Here is an 18,559-nt window from a genome sequence, read left to right as displayed (position 1 = left end):
GGTCCTGTTTGCCAAAAAGGTAAAAGAAACTGCTAACTTTGTGGCTTTCCAAACAAAACACAGAAATTCCCTTTTACTTTTAATATTTTTAAGTCTGTATGTCAGTATTTTGGGAGGAAGAGAGAGTGTTAAGTGTGTATGTGGAGGGGGGGGGGGGGGGACAGAACAGCCTGACACTGTGCATGTCCTCCGACTAATACACTCCTAATAGCCTGACTGCCTTGAGGAAATTAAGGAAGAAATCAGTTTCCAAGCCATTTATGGATTTCTTTTTGTCTCTGTTGGAAGGTGCTGAGACACTACAGTGACTTAAAAAAACTACGCTGGGTAAATTGAGTGGAACATTCTTGTAAAAACCTGTTCTGAGAGGTGCGTGTGTGTGTACGTATGTAACTGTGCCTGCAGCCTGCGTATTGAAAATTTTGTTCTTGGCAAAGCCAACGGCTGTTTGTTAGCAGAATTGAAAGCATGAATTCTTAAGCTTCTTTGTCTAAGCTCCTATGGAAGTTGCTTTTCTGCCTTGAGGCAAGGTGGTCAAAATAACCTCAGTTCCCAAGATAATTTTCCAACATTACACTAAATTTGACAGGAGGTGGGGAGCCCAAGCCCATTGTTCTGTTTGAGAGCAGTTTTGAGGCTGTTAGGCATCACACGCAGAAAGTGCTTCCTTTCACCCTGCTCTCCTGTTGAAGCTGCAGCAGAGCTGTTGGTGTGCCGAGCAGCCCTGGGCCTGGGGCTGCATAGAGGGTGGGAAGCGGCTGTGCGTGGGTCACAGGACCAACTCTCCTCTCTGGGATCCTGAGCCTGGGGGCTGCCCCCTTGCCTCTCTGCTGTCCTTCAAGATCTGCCAGCTATTCCCATGCAGGTGTCATCTTCCATGCTCCCCTGCAAACTTTCTCTCCTTCCTGTTCCCACCAGCTCTAATTCCTTTCCTTCTCCCAGGCCAGACCCAGTCAGCATTTCAGCTCTAGATATGGACCCTGATACTTCTGTTTGTCACCTTTTAAAGGGCATATTTGGGCATATTTGGTCCTTTCTTTCTCTGTCCCAAAGAGCCCTCGTCTTTGCCTTGCCTGATCCTAGCTGTTTCTCCCCAGCAGCCTCATATGCTGTCGCGGATCTCTCCATAAAGTCTGCAGTCGTGAAGTAGACTTTGCGAAGCACGTTCTTGAACTACATTTCTTAGCAAATTCTCTTACTTAGCTTTCTTGAGAAACATCTTTGTTTCTAATGTTCCCTGATTATTTAATACAAAAGTATTCATTTTGTAAAATTTAAGATTTGCATTCATCAATGTATGGAAATGCAGTTAAGATCAAAATAGCTGTAAGTCTACAGTGAAATTGCACTGAAGTGATACAGTGAGGAGGAGGAAGACTGTTTATTAAGATATTATGCAAATTTAATTTGGCACTGAATTGTACTGTTATATGGTCATTTGGACTCTATGGGCATGTTGTTTATATCTTTTTCCAGTATCTTAGTGTATGTCACTAGCAACCATTCACAAACAGTCTGAAGCTGACTGGGATTGAGTATAGTCTGATTGCTGTTTTTTTTTTGCTTTGAAGGCATCTTCCTGAGAGTGTGCTTCTTATGTGAAGCCCCTGCGTAGACTGTGAAGTGTTACTGCCTCGTTGCCACGTGCTGCAAATGAGTGTTGAAGGTGTATTATTACCCAGGCTGGTTATGGGGCTTGCTCGAGCTCTGCCTAGGCTGTGGGCGTTCTGCTTTGCTGCTGTGACAGGATGACAGGAAAGCCAAGAATGCAGATGTGGTCAAGGAGTAGCCTGCTTGTAACCGCAGAGGTTTTGCTTTTTAAGCTCTCGCATGACGGCGGTTTGAAAGCTGAAGCTTTGAGGGGTATTCTTTCTGAATTTACACTTTTGTGAGCCAGGCTCTTTTTCGTGCTGCTTCAGGTTTGTTGGTCTCCTTCCAAGTTGGGTTTCTCTGCTTCAGGCTGGTTTTCCCTGTTAATTCCTGCCCAGAGGGTCTTGTAGAAGCTGAGAATCCTTCAAAGTATGTAGGTCTGATTAAAATGGAAATGATAATCCTTCAGTTAGCTGTTGAGCTACTTTTCCAGGCTGGGTAATCAAGTGTGATTTTACTAGGGATGGAAAAGAGGCTGTTACCAACCATTTGTGTCCTGAGGTAAGATCAGTTTCCATGTCAAAAGGCTTGGGCTTGCATTCCTGTGTGTCTCCTCTGTTTCTGCCACAGCGGCATTCAGTCCTGGCAAAGTGGACTGCCTCTATAAAAGTCATACTTAGGTTTAATGTCTAATAGAAAAAAATCATTCAATTCAGACATACCTGTTTTGCATTTAAAAAATGCACCATGCCACTGAGAAGTCATGGGGTCTCTACCCAAATATTTAACCAGCGTGAATTTCTTATGAAACCAACTCTTGGATTTCCTTAGCTATTTTGCCTATAATTACCATGACCTTGTTATCCTCTAAGTTGCTGCTGTGTACCTAATCTTGACGTGAGGTTTTTATCTGAAGCAAGTATATTTTGGGTGCTTTTTATTTAGCAGTTATTTGTCACAATTTCAGCTTAGACTAAGGTTATTAGATATTCTTGCAAAGCATTTGCCTGCGACTCCTGCATATCTTTATAGCTAAAGAAAGTAGGGCGCCGTATGTTACAGAGCAGAAAGCTGCAGAAATCCAGTTAACTATATGCATCTCTCACCCAGCTAACAACTTAAGAAATAAAATGTAATTTGTTTCCAAGGTGGTTTTTTTTTTCTTTCCAATGTTTCCAGCTAGTGAAAATTGACATATTAGTTAAAACAGATGGTGTGGTAATCATTCAAGAGTAGCAATTTTAAGTTAACTTTGGGAATGAAGTGTTACACTTCCTGAATTGCCTGCCCTATGAGACGGTGGCAGTAGATTTTGACTTTCCACAAATGGTATCTCTGTATTGATTACATGTTACAGTAGTGGGAGTTTTGAAGCCACAAAGTCAACTGTCAGGTAGGTCACTGTGCGTAAGCTGAGGAAGAGAACTGCTGTGCTTGTGAATATGCTGGTTGAATAGCGCTAATCCCATTTGCAATGGTTACCTGGGGAGAGCTTGGTTGTGTTCTGTATTGTCCTCTTGCTTTGGATACCAGTTGCGGTACTGGAGGATGACCTCCTAGTTTCTTCTGTCTCTTTGCGTTTTCGCTTTGGATGACTTTAGGGAGAACTCGTCTCAGTTTTTTGGTTTAAAGAAATCTGAAGTATGTAAAGTCTTCTTGAGCGTACTCTATTATTCCTTTAAAAAAACTAAACTTTATTACTTACTTTATTCCTATCTTGAGAATGCCATCTTGATCTTGAGGGGAAAAAGTTAATAAATAGCTAGTTACTGCTGTAGTTGCCAGATTGATATAAACCGGCAACTTCCTTAGAGTGATTTGTATGTCTTACAATTTTGTTGTTGCATTCTTTTTTCTGCTGTATCTTGGTCTGTTTCGCATCTATGCCTGAATATGCCCTTCCCCAGATGACAGAACAGCCTCTACTGAATTGAGACTGTCATTGCCATTGTCAATGTTAAAATTGAATCATTATTACTGAACTGGAGTTAAAATAATTTATTGCTTCTCCTCAATATAACACCACTAAAACACCATTTCCTAGACTTATTTGTTCAGCAATTGCATTCTCAACTGTGATAATATCTTCTTAATTAGAAATATTGGGATCCAGATATTTGTGAACTTTCAGGAACTGTGTATTTCAGTAGGGAATATACTTAAGGATTTTTTTTTTTCCTGTTATTTTAGTTGAGTGGGAGTGCAAAATCAAGGCCTTTGCTGGGCCTTCACAGACACCTGAAGGATTTCTTTAAGAAAAAAACATTTCTGTTTTCTTGAGGGCCATCTGAGAAAATACATCCAAAGCAGAATTGATACCATTTTTAAAAGGATCAGGGTTACTTCATGTTAATACCAAAACAAAAATGGTAGTGAACTCCAGAGTTATTTGAAACTGAATTTATCAAATTGAAATAATTTTGTGCTTGTTACCTTATATCTGTTTTTTATATATGATATTAAATTACATTTTGCTTAATGTGAGTGACTTGACTCAGTCTACTCAGGTTTAAAATCTTTTTAGAGCTCAAATGAGCTCCAAATCTCATAAATTCAGGGGTAAAAGTAGAGAGTGGCTTTCTCAGAAGTATGGTTTCTCAGCAACGTGGTGATCTTTTTTGCTATCAATGTAGATGTCAAGAGTCTAAAAGCTGTTTATTTCTAGGATATGAAGCAAAGTAACAAAGGTTAAGAAAATCAAAATTGCAAGCATTTTAAGATTAAAAGAAAAAAAAATCCAATATGTTGTGGAGAATAAGCTGCAGTTTTAGTACAGTGGTTTGTCTGCTACAGTAAAAATGGCCTGTAAAGTTAATGGCCCAACAATGTTGTGTTTTAAGGTTGCATCTACTTTGTGTATCTGGATAGATATTGGAAGAGGCAGGAAATAAGTCTTCCAGAGGCAAATGTTCCAGATGCTGTTATTTCCTGTGAAGTCGTGTGTCTTGCCACATGGAGCACACTGTCTTTTTTTAACATACTGCACTAATTCCTTGAAATTGGTCAGTGTCTCCCTGCTTCTCAGTGGGGTCACCAGTCCTAGCACACTGCTTCCTCTGGACTTGTTTGCCTGCTTCCATATGTGTAGGACTTCATACTTGATTGCATTCATTTTAGTTGTTGTTTAAATGAAAGGTTACAAAAGGCTTGTGTGCTTACGTTCCTGGAGACAAGAGGAAAGGCAGGTTTCCACTGCATGAATAGATTTGCTTACTGTGAATGAAATCCTAATATTTAGCTAGAGCCAGCCTGTTCTGAAAGTGCATTGTCATAGCTGTCGCTGAGCTTGTGTCAACAAGGTCCTTTGAGTGTAGGTTAAGTTTTTGAAATGTGAGGTGATGCAGTCACTGATTAGACCTTTAAGTACAGTTTTGCAAGACTGTGACTTTGTTTGTTAAATGTGGTTTAATGTGGACAGTTTCAATAATCTGACTCTTGCTGGTCGTAGAGAAGGGCAGAGGCAGTGCAGCTGAGGGGTGTCTACTCTAGAGCGCAGTGGGATGAAGGCAATATTGCTGAGCCGACTGTGGCCCAAGGAGAGCTGGGAGAATGAGGATTTTAAGACAGTGCTTCTTGAAATTATGGTCAGAGATTTGAAGAAAGACCACAGCTGAATTTAGACACTCAAAAATGTTGTTGGGTAAGGAGTATAGAGAAGTCCTTCATATGTAGATTTTGGCCTAAGGCTGCAGTTATATCATTGCATTAAGTTGGCACAGCTGTGGGCTTCTGCAGGAAGATGGCTTGTGGGTGAAGTTGTCGCTTGAGCACTTCGAGTCACCGTAGGTTGGCAGTGCCATCGAAAGCAGCAGTCTCACCCTTGTGCAGTCCTCCGCCTTGCATGGCGTAGTTGATTGTGTGCTGTGAACCAAATGGGGCAACTTGTGCAACTGAAAAATTCCTTCCTTTTCACAGAGCTGTTTTTCAGTTGGATCAGTATCAGTACCTCGATGATCATTGCCGTGGATGTGCTGAGTTGTGCCTGTTTATGGTAGGTGTTTGTAGTACTCATTTCAGGGGAAGCAAAATGCAGGATCACTTTCTTTATGAAAGGCTGCATCTGAACTGTGGGGAGTGACCCGAACCATTCGGGAACATGCTGTGCTGGGGACTATGTCAGCTGCTCTGTCAAGTTGGTGGGGCTGGGAGGGGGATGTTTTTCTTTTACAGCTGAAAGGAATACCTTCACGCCAAGCCAGCATTTTACTCTTCATTATTTGTCTCCAAATATAATAGCTGATCTCCCAGAACTCTGTAGCTTTTAAAAAAATATTTTGTTTTTAAAGTCTTCTTGTTATTAAGACTTTTAGAGAGACTTGCAGATAGCAGAGATGCTGATAGGGGGGCGCTGGTTGATTTGTGTGGTGCTGTAAAATGCCAGTGCGTGGCCATGAATCTCTTGGCAGAAGGCTGGCTCTGGTTAGGGAGAGCAGTGTTGGCTGGAGCTTCTGTGCTATGTTCAGGGCAGTGTGGGCTAAGGTGATGGATCTGAGAACTTGGGGAGGAGGGGGATATAAGCGTTCTTACAGTATGGTGTGTGTGTTTCAGCATAGACCACAACTGGAATGACCCCTGGTGCTATGGGGGGGTGGGGGCAGACTGGTAACTATTTGCTATTTCTGTTACCTTTCTTCCATATACAAAACCTTCTTTTAGAGCAGTTGTTTTGAAATTGACATCGCTTTAGGTTACTGTTACTTCATCCAAACTGGAAAAACTTCGTAAAGTGTTGCAGGAAGTGGCATGACTCACTCACTTGCCTGGTATCCTAGGCCTGTCATTTTCAGTTCCAATTTTTTTAAAGGCCACAGTGGCTGATAAATGGTAGGAAATAACATTTGAAATAGCTTAAGATGTCAGTCTATTTAAATAGATTACAATAGTACTGGCAGCTTACTAAAGTATAACTGAAAAATTTCAGACAATGTAGGACCAGACTAGCTTTGGTCTTGCAAGTAGGAAATAAGATAACCCAGGAAACAGAAATGAGAAGATTCAGAAGTTAGAAATAAGCTGGAGTTTTCCATGCACAAAGACGGTCAGCGTGACTACACGCAGCCAAAGGATGTGTCCTGTTATACAGACAGAAATAACTTTATATTACCAATATATATCATCTGTAGATAATTTGGCATTTAGTGATACCTGGTGTATAGAATTAAGACCATCTTACATTGGTGAAAAAATATTTAAAGGAGGATTCTGTTGTAAGGCAATGTTCTCTAGCATTGAGTCTCCTTCTACTAAGCTTGCCGTCTAAGATCCCCTGAAACCTTCTTTGCAATACAGTCTCTGAGTGTATGTAAACCATGACAGTTTTCTTCCTTAACAGACTGATCACCTGTAACGATCTTCAAGATAAAACTTAAGTACATATTAAGATTTACAGACCTTTCCATTTAGATATATCCATACCTCTGCAAATTGAAAGCTTGTGTCATGTTTTAACTCTTCTCATTGACTACATGTTGTATTCTTCTATATCTACTCACTGCAAGACAGAAAGCCTAGTTTTTTTTGTTTGACTGTAATCAGGAAGAATTGGTGATAGAGAATTTTAATGGGGGGAGGGAATATATCTTGTCTTTATCTTATGGCCTAATAATTACTTTAACGGTGAAATACAGAGGCAGTATGTGGAATTAGCAATAACTCTGCTCTGTTTTAAGGAAGAAAAAAACAAAAACAAAAAACCTTCTTGAAGACAAAATAGTGGACTAATTTTGAAGTTTTCTTACTGAATGTTGTTTCCTGTCCTGTGTGTGTTCCAAAGATTAAAGAGGTACTTAATATAAAATGATGTGAACTAAAAATATTATATCTCTTCAAAGGAAGAAAAAGGGGCTTTAAAATATATTTGGCAGGGTCTCTGAGGACTTGTAGAAATAAGTTGCAGCATTTTTCTCTTTGAAATTGCTAAACTAGTAAAATCAGGTAGCCAATTTTATTGACTTTGTTTTAGAAACTTAGAAGATTACATCATTAGAAAGCTTATATTTTAACACTTGAATCACTGCAAATCGGTTTTTACCAAAATACGTAGCATTAAGTGCAGTACTAAAGAAAGCTGTAAAGTGTTATGCTCTAATTTCTTTAGTGTTGAGCTGTGCTTAAAAGAAATGTAAGAAAACTTGGAACCTGAAAGATGATGTTGAAAGTGTTGTTTCAGGGTAGCAGATAGCGCCATGAAGGAGGTAACCCTGTTGCTACAGGGTGTCGCTAGTGCCTATAGCAGCTTTGAGTAGTTGAGTTGCAACTGATCTTTCACTCTTGCACCCTGCAGGAGAGCTACTAAGACATAATTTATTAGATTAGGATAACTGCCAAACCCTAACTATTCAAAGCTGTGGCTTCCATGTGTAGCTTTGTTCATATTAGTCTTATGTGCTGAAATCAATTTTGGGTAAGTCTTAACGTTTTTAAAGCATCTGAGTAAGTTAAGATTACTTGCATATACTGTTAGTTTTCATTGACTTCTAATATTTATGAATATGGTAAGAGGTGGGTTTATATCTTGAGTGATTAAAAACTGATGTTTCTCTCTCTAGTTGTGATAATCAAAACGTGCGACTGTGTGGCTAGTGCTTAGCAGTTACGATAGGTCTCGGCTCCTTTTCTGCCTCACATGAATAAGGTAGTTTCGATTATTCCATATCCTTAGAAAGTAATCGTGCAAACTGTAATGTAATTGCAAATAGAAATAAAATTTTCCCAAATTTTATGCTCCATCAGCTATTGAAGCTGTCTTTTATTCCCAAGTGATTGCTGCTAAAGACTTAGCTTCTTCTGTCTTTTTCTTTCCTGGCCACTCACAAAGTAACCGACTGGTCTGATTTGCCTGTAAGGGATGATTGCAGTGGTGGTGCCTGAAAAAAGGTTAAGAGATATTTTGGATGCAGTGCACCTGTTTTTCTAACTATGATTATTAAATAATACCTGTCTTTTGACCCATGGATATTAAATAACTAAAGATAGTATCTTTCCTAGCTGAGTGCATGCTAGGGAAGAGATTAGCCGGGAGAAACCTTTAAAGGCAGTAGATGACTAAGCAGTTTTCCTGACTGACGGCTTTATTCTGAAATGCAGCCAGAAGAGAAATGAATTATTGAGCCAAAAATTCTTCCTGCCTTTCGAAGGAGGAGAGCCAATTCTGTGGATGAAGACAGAAATTTATATCAAGGTTTTTACCTTCAATTTTTAGTGTTGTCACACCAATGATTGTGGTTGACTTTGAATGGTCATCAGGTTAGTAAGTTAAACCTCAGCTTGAATCCCATGAGTTTTTATGCCTTTTAGGTCTGAATAATGTGCAGATACTGTCGGATTAATTTAGCTTCTCTGGCAAGCTTCTTGGGAATGGGCACTGTGGTTGTTACTGCCATGTGAAATTCTGTTGGCCCAGCTGCCTTGTGTTTCAAGGCTGGTTCTGGCTTCTCTCTCTTCAGTTCTGTAAGCATGCTGTCTCAAAGGTTTTAACTGCTGTGTACCAGTTTTACTATCCCATGTGACTTAGATGTTATAGCTCTTATGCGGGGTAGTAGATGCACAGATGTAATAAAGGAATTTCTAAACTGTTACCACTTTATTAATAGGCAAGTGCAAGAGGTATACCAGTCTCCCTGGAAAAACTTACCGAAATCAGTGTGTATTGCTCTTTCTGGAGCTTCTTTATTCCTTCTAATAGCCTTGGCAGAAACAGAAAATGTTGTTCTACTTATCTGAGTCTTTTTTTTTTTTTTTCCCTTTATGGGAAAGCAAAAGCTTTCTTTGGTAGTTTGAAAGTTCTTGTCTCTTTCCATGATTTTCTGTGCTTGTCTTCAGTTCTGTGTGATGCCCATTCATTACACAAATTACTATATATAAGCATCATTAGAGTTAAGTGAGTGGAGTCTTCATAGCTTTGATGGCGTGTGTTTTATTCCATTATTGACATTTTTTTTTCAGTAACTCTTCTACCTGGGGCAAGGTTCCTAGGGTCTGATTTCCTCCCTGCTATACAAAAGGGTTGAAGCAACCTAATGTAGCTGTATATAGTGGAAGATGCTGTAAGGGTAGCTTTCTAAAGAGTTTATAAAGTAGACTGGAACTGATTAGTTCACAAACAAATAACAAAATATATTGTATTTCTGAAAATATTCTGTAAAACATGAAGGCTACCAATGAGGTATGTGAAAGGTCTCTAAATTGCTTGAGAGGGGGTTGGTGCATAACAAAGAAATGCACAACTGGAGTTCACACAAATTACTTTCCTTGCTGAGCTTCTGCTTATATTTAAAAACATATAGGTCTGTTGCAAGCACTGTGTACTATGCTGTTAAAAGTGCAGCCTGTGTCCATAGAACAAAATCAACAATTAATTCCACTCAGCCTACAAAGCTAGTGGGAATATACACATTACCCATTCCAAAGTCTGTGTAACCTGTATGCTGCAGACAGGTCCTTCCAAGGGTCATTATGGCTAGGTTTTGAGTATTGTGTGGCCAACCCAGCTCCCTCCTTGCTCCCCCACTGCTGCTGGATTGGGACTCTGACAGTGAATACATGTATAGTATTAGATTACAGTTCAGGATAAATATCTGTTTTGTCAATGCTGTGTGACTTGAATCTTTCCACAGTTGTGGTCCGTCAATTTACAGAACATGGGCAAACAGCTGCACCTGCATGGACTCTCATTTGGAGCTAGTAAAGTTTGTTTTGGGCACAGTAGCCTGCTTGTACAGTGCAAATTGTATGTCAGTCTGTCTGTGATAACCATGAGGTTATAATTTCAACAAGATAATAAAATGGAGTAAAAAGCATGAAGATGGGCTAAAGAGGAGTATAACTGCTGTTGCTAAAGGGGAAAAAAAGAAAGAAAGGGTGTAAATGAATAGTCTAAACTTAATGGAAAAGTTGAAGCTGCAGCCTTTTAATGCTCAGGTATGTGATGGGACTGCTTTTATGTATTCAGCTTCTTGCTTGCAAAGGTATGTAATAGTAAAAGGCAAACTTAAAAGAGCTTTTAGCTTTATGGCGATTCTCCATAGAATTGTAGAACTTTCCTAGGAGAAGAAAAATATTCGGGAATTCCTCTTCTGAAGAGGTTTATAACTGGCCTGTATTTCATAATGTACAAAGTAATACTAGCGCTTGGTCTGCTTTCATTTCCGTAGTGCTACTGGAGTAGGCTGCGGCTATTGGAAGTAAAAGGAAGGTGCAAAAGTCATTGAGGGATAAATCTGATCAATGGAAGTGGATATAAACAGGGGTAGGAATAAAAGGGCGCATAGGAAGGCAGAGGGCAGAACGTGTAACTGTTCCACTGCGAGCTGAAGGACCAAGTTAAACGGAACTGGCTCTAGGATTTGTGGTTGTTGTAGCTCTTTGTCTGTAACAGATGTGGGTGCTGCCCTTTGAGGAACGGAGGCTTCCGACTGAGTGACGAAAGCTGTTCTCTGAAGGCCACATATGCTGAGGATAGCGTGGTGTGGTTTGTTGGGTTTTAGCGTACAAGAGTATTAAAAGCCATCTGAGAAACTTAGGTCACTTGGTTATATAAGGGTGATACCAAGAATTGTTTTGAGAAAAGCCTTTGCAATAGGGTTGGACGTTAAGAACGTAGAATACCTTTGTGGATTAGAAGAAGAACTATTTACAACTATTTTTCTGGCCTTATTTTCTTCTTCTCCTTGCAGTAGTGTGAAATGGTACCATAGTAACTGCATTTCTGAGAAAAATATTTGTCCCTCAAACCCTGAACATCTTCTGCTTGTCAAAGCTGCAGCTACTGAACTTAATTTTAAAATTATTTCAGTTAAGTAGAGAAGGGGCTTCCTGAGAGAATTGTAAGAGCTGTCTTATACCTTCATCAAGTATAATTTTTCACCAAGTTCTGTAGATGCACTTCTGACAAGTGGAAACTCCTTGGGGTTTTCTGGGACAAGTTTCTCCAGAAAACAGAGAAAAAAGTGCTCCAAAATAAGTGTTCATGGTATATTCTAACAGTTTTTGAAAGGGAAACACTCAGTGTACTGATCTTTGACCATATAGTGAAACATGACTCCTTGAATATGTGTATGTAGAAGACTTAGTAATTGTTATTTTATTGGAATTACAGTTTCAATGAAGGAAATAGAAAAGAGGCAGTCTTCCCCTCTACTCCTCCAGTGAATGCTGTCAGAGCTTTTTAGTTATTTGGCTGCCTTTAGCCAAAATATATTAGTAGTGTTGTTAAACTGTGTGGAAATACGGCATAAAATTACAACTTCTGCATGGAGTTATAAAGGTATTGGAAAGCTAAATCACATCTATCTTAGAGGGAAAATAAGTCACCTATGAAAACTTGTTTAGTTATTTTGTTTTTCCCATTATATTTTTTCCCTACAGATGTACAGTGTTTGGAGTGCACAACTGAGTGGAAATTGCATTAAACAGCAGCATCTTTTGTTTTCTTTGTTTTTAATATTTCAGTTGACCTTCATATCTGCTGCTTAGACTTTGCTCAGCTTCAGCACACTAATTAGCATCGTTATTGTCCTTCTCCATCTCTTACTCGTCCTCATCCTCTTCCCTGGCAATCCAATGAGATTCAATGCTAAAGATTTGGCTTCGCTGGCCAGGCGACCGTCAGGTTGTTTTGACAAGGAAGGAAAATTGAAGATTTGCAGAGTGGTTGGGGATGAAAAATTAATAGGTAAAAATGACTTGCATTGAAAACTACCTGTGGTGGATGTGCATGTTTGACTGCTGCTGTTATCAGCTTACAGTTTCACTAATTGTGTATTTCTCGGTGTTTTCAGTTTTCCTATTTACTGATGCTTGAGTGGTGCTAAATATCTTTCTAAATTATTGCCTTTACACCTTAGCTTTGGATTAGGCTATCATTCCAATATGGAAACGAAGATGAGAGCTGAGGCCCTTTGGTTGCTAATTAGCTAAATCTACATTTGGGGAAAAAAAAAACGGTTTAGAGAGGTTCCCTCTATGGGTTCAGTTGAATATATGATATTATGCCAAACTCTCTAGTCAGCTCTTGGGAGTTGAGCACTAATAAATAGACTTTTGGTAAGCAAGTGTTTGTTTTTTCAAAAGTTAATGTTGTGGTAAGTAAGCTTTAAAACCAGCTCTTCAATTTACTCAAATTTTCAAGTTTTCTTTGTGATGTACCCAAGAAATAGTACACGGGACAGAAAATGACCTTCTTGTGAGAGAAGATAGGCTTACGCTACCAGTGACTGCTAGTCCCCAGTCATTAGTTGCCATGTTTAAAGTTTAGCTCTCCAGTTCCTCAAAAAACAAAGCCAACCCCCTTGCATTCTGTTTTATTGTTGTAGGGGATTTTTTTTTTATGGATCAGTTCCCAGCTCCTTTACAGGCTCATTCTGGCTTTTGCGACTGTATTTTAAATGTGTCTCTCAATTTCCAGTAAGCTTGAATAAATGTCTTTTTTGCTAGGTAGCTGTTAGGAAATAGCTCTTGTTTAGCTGTAAAATCATTTCTAATGCAATAATTTCAAAAACAGCAAACTTTTATTTTCCCTTGTCCCACTTGGTGTTTAGTTGTGATATATTTACATATAATTATTTTTAATTAAACAAACAGGGCACAGACTTGATTGTGCTGAGGGACTGAAAACATGTTGTGCATGTTTTTTCAAAATGTTGAAAAAAAATTTATGCCCTTTCTAATGAAGAGGCTAATTGAATAGCCAGAGTTTCCTCCTGCGGATGCTGAAAGCTTTCTGGACAGACAGCTAGTGAGTCTCCATGTCCAGCTTTGCTGGGGTTCCTTGGCAGGGTTTGGTTGCCTTATTCTCCTTGTAGGCAGCGTAGCAGGCCCTGCCCAGTGAATATTGGAGGGTTTGGAAGTGATCTTCCCATCAGCAGCAAACTGAAGACAGGGCAAGGTGGAAGATGCGTGGCTGTTGCAAGAAGAGGAGATACGTTGCCTCTCTTCAGCTCAAGATGTATTGGATTTTTCTTCATGTGTGAATTTATTAAATGCTTATATTGCTCAGTCTAGGGTGTTTTTTAAAGCAGCAAATGGAGACAGACCAAACACTCATCTAGCCCAATATGCTATATCTAGAATGATCAGTGGTGGCTGACTTACCAAAAATGCGTTTAAGAAACTATGCATATAGAGAATGCTGCTGTTGCCCAGTGTATCCTTCTGGCTTCCAGCCTTCGGCAGGTGATGGTCCCCTGAGAGAAGGGTTGTATTTTAGTCAGGGTGTACGCTAGCCACTAACTGACTCATCATCGGTGAATTTGACTAATCTCTGGGCTTGCTTATTCTTCGCACTGTTATGAGGTAGTGAGTTGCTGAAGTTTTGTATGCAAACGTGCTTTACTAGAGAGAGCAGCGCTGTGAATGCGACGGGACGCCTTTAGCTTCTGCTGCTGCCCACCAGCTTCTGGAAGGGGGTGTTTAGGCTAAGCAGAGTTCGGCACTTTCACTGCAAAACATTAGACTTGGTTCTGACACCTTCTCGATTAGACTTTTAGTTGGTGAACGTGCAGCAATTCATTTAATGTTCCTTTCCGTATCGTTTTACACTTATGCCTGGAAAGATGCAGGAACTTCCATTCTTTTTCTAATTAAAAACAAACAAAACTCATGTATAGCAAATTGGTTACTATAGGTTTGAGTGCTTGTGAGTGGAAACTTTCTGCTTTCCTGAGGTGGAAAATTATTTTGGTCCCCCGCCCAAATGATGCCAATTGAAATTATCAAGAGGAAAAGAATTTGCTTTTTTGCTGTAACAAGACATCCCTCTGGTCAATATTATGTCTGTGGTGGTGGCCGGCCTCAAGAGAAGCCCTGGAGTTCCCCTAGGGAAGCACTAGAGTTCTAGAGCGCTAGAGGTTGGCTGCTATCTGGAGACAGGTGGTTTCACATGTCCTCTAAAAAATAAAAAGAGTAAATTTTGTGTCTGAATGTTCCTTCTTCTCTTTTGGAAATAATGTTACGCATTGTCTACAGAGATCACTTCTGTGTGTGTGTTTTTTTTCTTTTCTTTTTTAATTTCACCTGACAAAGGTGATGCAATTTTAAAATACTGACTAGTTTAAGAATAGCTTTTTGCTTGTTTTGGGTTGGTTGGTTTGTTTATTCTTTTACCCACCCAGCCCAAAGTTCAGAAACATCCCCTGTTCTTCTTACATGTAGGTTTGTGATTACGTGCATGCCTGCACATGTAAGTGCACATGCTCTTCCTCTTGGTTAAGCACCTTTTAAAGGTGTTAAAAGAAAAACAGATGTTACACTTAAGGTCCTAAAATAACAATAGCAAAATGCCTATAGATATTTAGGCCTCATTTGCTCCCTTTCTATTTTCTGAAAATTGGAAAATCAAATCAGCATGTTCTGATCTAAATAAGATAGTAAAACAAATTTTTTGGTCCTAACAAAGATTTTTTTTTTTTTTTTAATCTCTTGAAGTGATGGAAGCAAAAGCAGTTCCATGCTAAAGTGGCTGTTTCCGCTCCCATGTGAGGAGAGGGGAGAGAAGCACGGGAAACACAGTGCGGACTGCCTTGCAGCCCCGGACTGCGTGGGGTTGGTGTGGCCCGAGGGAGGGGAGGAGGGGCGGAAGGAGACGTACTGCATGACTCCACAACTTGTTTCAAAGATCAAAATTTATTACACGAGTTACAACGGTGCAAAGCAACAGTTCTTGTTAACAGAAACTTAGCTCAACTAGAATACTTGTTTTCTAATCATGTTAAAAGTTATGCTAATGGTAACTACTTAGTAAACAGACAAAGCTAGCTGATTTATTCTAATTGTAGTTACCCAAACAAATGGGCTAGGCAAACCAATTCTGGTTGATTGTACCCACCGTTGCCTCAGTGCCCAATGTACCCTCAGTCCCAGGGAAGTAAGTGTGGGAGGGCATCCCTGTCCAGAGGGGCTTAGCGAGTTGGCAGACCCACTGTCACCTGTGAAGAGCCCAAGATGGCCTCTGGGACCAACTTATTTGTACCCCTCAGGGGAAGGGGGAGCTGCTAGGCCCGTTGCAGTTCTCTGCACACAGTCGTGGCCCTTAGCTTTTGGCTATTGCAGGGTTCAACTCTCTTCCATCAATGTTATGATGATGGCACCCATGGTGGTGGCGTGGGGGGGCTGGCCGAACGCCCCCAATGGCAGGCTAGCTGCCTTGAGAAAGGACTCGGAGTGACTGTGAATGACTGCTTTACTCTTGCAGTGGTGGTCCCAAGGAGACATCCCGTAGCTCAGGTAAGGAGGAGTTAGTTCCAGTCTGTGGTGCTTAACACTGCCCCAGCAGTGAAAGCAGGTGTCATCTCTCAAGGCCCTGATGAGGAGGAGATGATTGTAGACCCCAAGAATTAGCACTGGCCCAGCACTGAGAGGGGGCTGGCTTTTAACAGCAGGTTGTACATGGGCAGCTGCTGAGAGAGGCTGGCTCTTCTTTTGCTGTTGTTAATGACTTTCTTCTCTGACCTTTATTACTAATGCATCTTCTTTAAGAAGCATTTAATGTGTGAAGACAAAAGGTTGTTTTTATTAATCTCTTACTTTTTTTTTTGTATACAGAACCAAAAGAGAGATGGTGCCGACTGAAAGGAAATCTGCTTTTTCTAATGAAAAATAAGGTAATTCATTTTCCTACTGCTTCTCTTGATGTGTTATTCTAATCTCTATCAACTTGAGTAATCCTTTTTCATGATGGCTATTGGCATTGTGCTTTTAGGGACAAAAAATCACTGGTATGAGAATAGCGGAGAGGAAAAAAAATCCATTGTTTACTTTTGTATAACATTAGACATTCTTCATGATATAGATGATGTTCCTTTTAGCTGAATCCTGAATAGTTTAGGACCAGGTTCTGCTCATGATATACACTGATGTAAATCCAGAGTTACTGTGTGGAATCTAGTGGAACAGTGAAAGCAAAATTTCATAGCTAACTAAAATATTGTGGTAACAAATAAGATGCAGTTTCAGACAGACTGCCACTACAATTTTTTGTGTCATTTTGTACTAAATTTGTTGTGAAGAGTAGGGCTATTTTCACCTCCTTTATGCACAAATTATTTGCTTTGAAGTAAAGAGCAATTATGTGGCTAGAATGAAGGGCCTATCCAAATAGTGTCTGACCCTGCCACATAATGAATGTCTTGCAAGAGGCACCGAGTGCCCTCGTTTGCCATTCACTTTAACAGGAGTTGAGGCCACTCCTTCCCTAGAAGGAATGAGCACTAGGTGTGGAATTGCCTTTTTTCTTACCCTTTTTGTCTGGTAAGATGAACGCAGCTCCTGCAGTTGGCTGAAAATAAGAGCTTTTGCACTCAATTGTAAATTAAGGCAGTGAGTATGAAGCTTGAAGTGATAAGCTGATATTAGCAGGAAGTATTTTGTAGTGGGCTTCTAGAATACTTTTGTATTTTATGGACCAGTGGTTTAACAGACACGGAAGTAATGCTTTACAGATTGTAAAGCATAGCTCTTTGGAAGTTTTTCAACATGATACAGTGGCTTATTTTACTACAGTGATAAATGTGCATGTGTGTACATGAGGTATACTTCTAATCAGTGTTTACTTTTAAAGCAGTGTTCAGGAGCATGCCTATGATAGGCGTGCATGTGTGCACGCCTACAAAATGGTACGGTATGACATAAAGGTTTCACAGGCGTGAGTTTGGTATGGCTGCATGTCTTTGGTAAAATGAGAAATAAATCTTATTTAGGTGCAAGCAAACTCATGGCAATGACACGCTTCTGTCACACCCACGTACGTTATGGTCCTGCCATGTGAGGCAGGACTTGTAAGGTTTAAGAGAGTTCCAAACTGCTCTTTCTGCCCTGCGTTCCTCCAAGCATCTTTTCTTTTCTTTTTGCTTTTTGAGCCACCTGTATGCTAAGTCGTTCCTAACTCTGTACTGAGAACCCTAAGGGATGAAAGGAAGGGCAAAGTTACTTTCTCTCTAAAAGAGAGAAACAGTGGTCCCTGTTTTCACGGGAGCCACTGGTAATCTGCACAATAGTTTTAGGAAACGGCTTGATCACCTTTGCATCTGTGAAGAGAGGAGAGGGAGAATTCACTGAACGCAAATTTAGTTATCAGTTTAATTCTTTAGTTTTCCACTGCCGATGTTGCTGTATAGGTGAGATTCAGTGTGGATCAGCACTGAGCTTCACAGGATTTGTTTATGTGCAGGTCAGATGGAGATAGGTAGAATGATGAATATGTGGCAGTCTGTCAGCTGATTTTCTGAGCAAGCTGGATCCACTCAAGCTGGTCCAATGCAAAACTGTATGTTTAGAAACTTGTACAACAGGAGACAAAATCTTGGCTTATAGTTTCTGAAGTGATTTAGGCTTGCAGTGAACAAATGGGAGTTCCCCTTGAAATGCTGTGGTTTGACTGAATCAGTTAAGTACTAAGGTGCATGTGTTTTATCTCTGTGTGTAGGTCAGTACGACAAAACTGCATCCAGGTCTGGTTCCCTTGTTTAAAAGCATGTGAGAGTTTCATTGTTGTTGGGTCTGTGGTTTTTGTTGTTGTTTTTTATTTGCAGAAGTTACAGAAGAAGGATACAGATAGGGTTAGAGGCCTAAATCTGGGAGTTCTAGTAAGTTGAAACTTACCAAAAACAGCACCAACTGGCGACTTGATTAAAGTCGAAGGATTTTTACAAGGTGAATTTATTGGGTACTTTTTTTAATCAAGGAGGTCACAACTGGAGGAAAATCTGGATTTTGAAGTCTGACAAATTCAAAGGATGAAACATGATGACTGACCACTGAAACAAAGCATGAGGACATATAGTGGGTGCTCAGTCGTAGAATGTCACAACTCCCTAGACTCAATACGGAGATTATTGGGTGAAATTAAAGGCCAGTGATTTACAGTAGATTAAGTTAAGTGCTGAAGTGGTTCCTAGTGATCTTATGTTCTAGGTATTTTTGAAAGTCATTTTCGGAAGCTTCTACTATTGGGTACTGTAAAGGATAGTTTCTTTGA

General features: G+C 40.0%; 1 protein-coding gene across 10 annotated transcripts in view; it reads left to right on the top strand.

The window, feature by feature from the left end:
- INPP4B (inositol polyphosphate-4-phosphatase type II B) overlaps window positions 1–18,559 on the top strand; it is a 325,541-nt gene that overhangs the window by 25,659 nt on the left and 281,323 nt on the right. For 4 of the 10 annotated variants that reach the window (XM_068942137.1, XM_068942132.1, XM_009689285.2 and 1 more), the window contains exons 1-2: window positions 12,062–12,262; window positions 16,129–16,187. In XM_068942137.1, the coding sequence (XP_068798238.1) occupies window positions 12,151–12,262; window positions 16,129–16,187 (171 nt within the window). In that variant the 5' untranslated portion in view covers window positions 12,062–12,150. Of the gene's footprint in view, window positions 1–12,059; window positions 12,263–16,128; window positions 16,188–18,559 lie in introns of those variants that run through there. The other 6 variants (XM_068942136.1, XM_068942135.1, XM_009689286.2 and 3 more) reach the window with 4 other exon arrangements.

This window comes from Struthio camelus, chromosome 4, assembly GCF_040807025.1.
Source record: "Struthio camelus isolate bStrCam1 chromosome 4, bStrCam1.hap1, whole genome shotgun sequence".
NCBI classification, from domain to species: domain Eukaryota; kingdom Metazoa; phylum Chordata; class Aves; order Struthioniformes; family Struthionidae; genus Struthio; species Struthio camelus.
The sequence above is the reverse complement of the archived record's forward strand: the minus strand, read 5'-3'. Positions and strand labels throughout refer to the sequence as shown.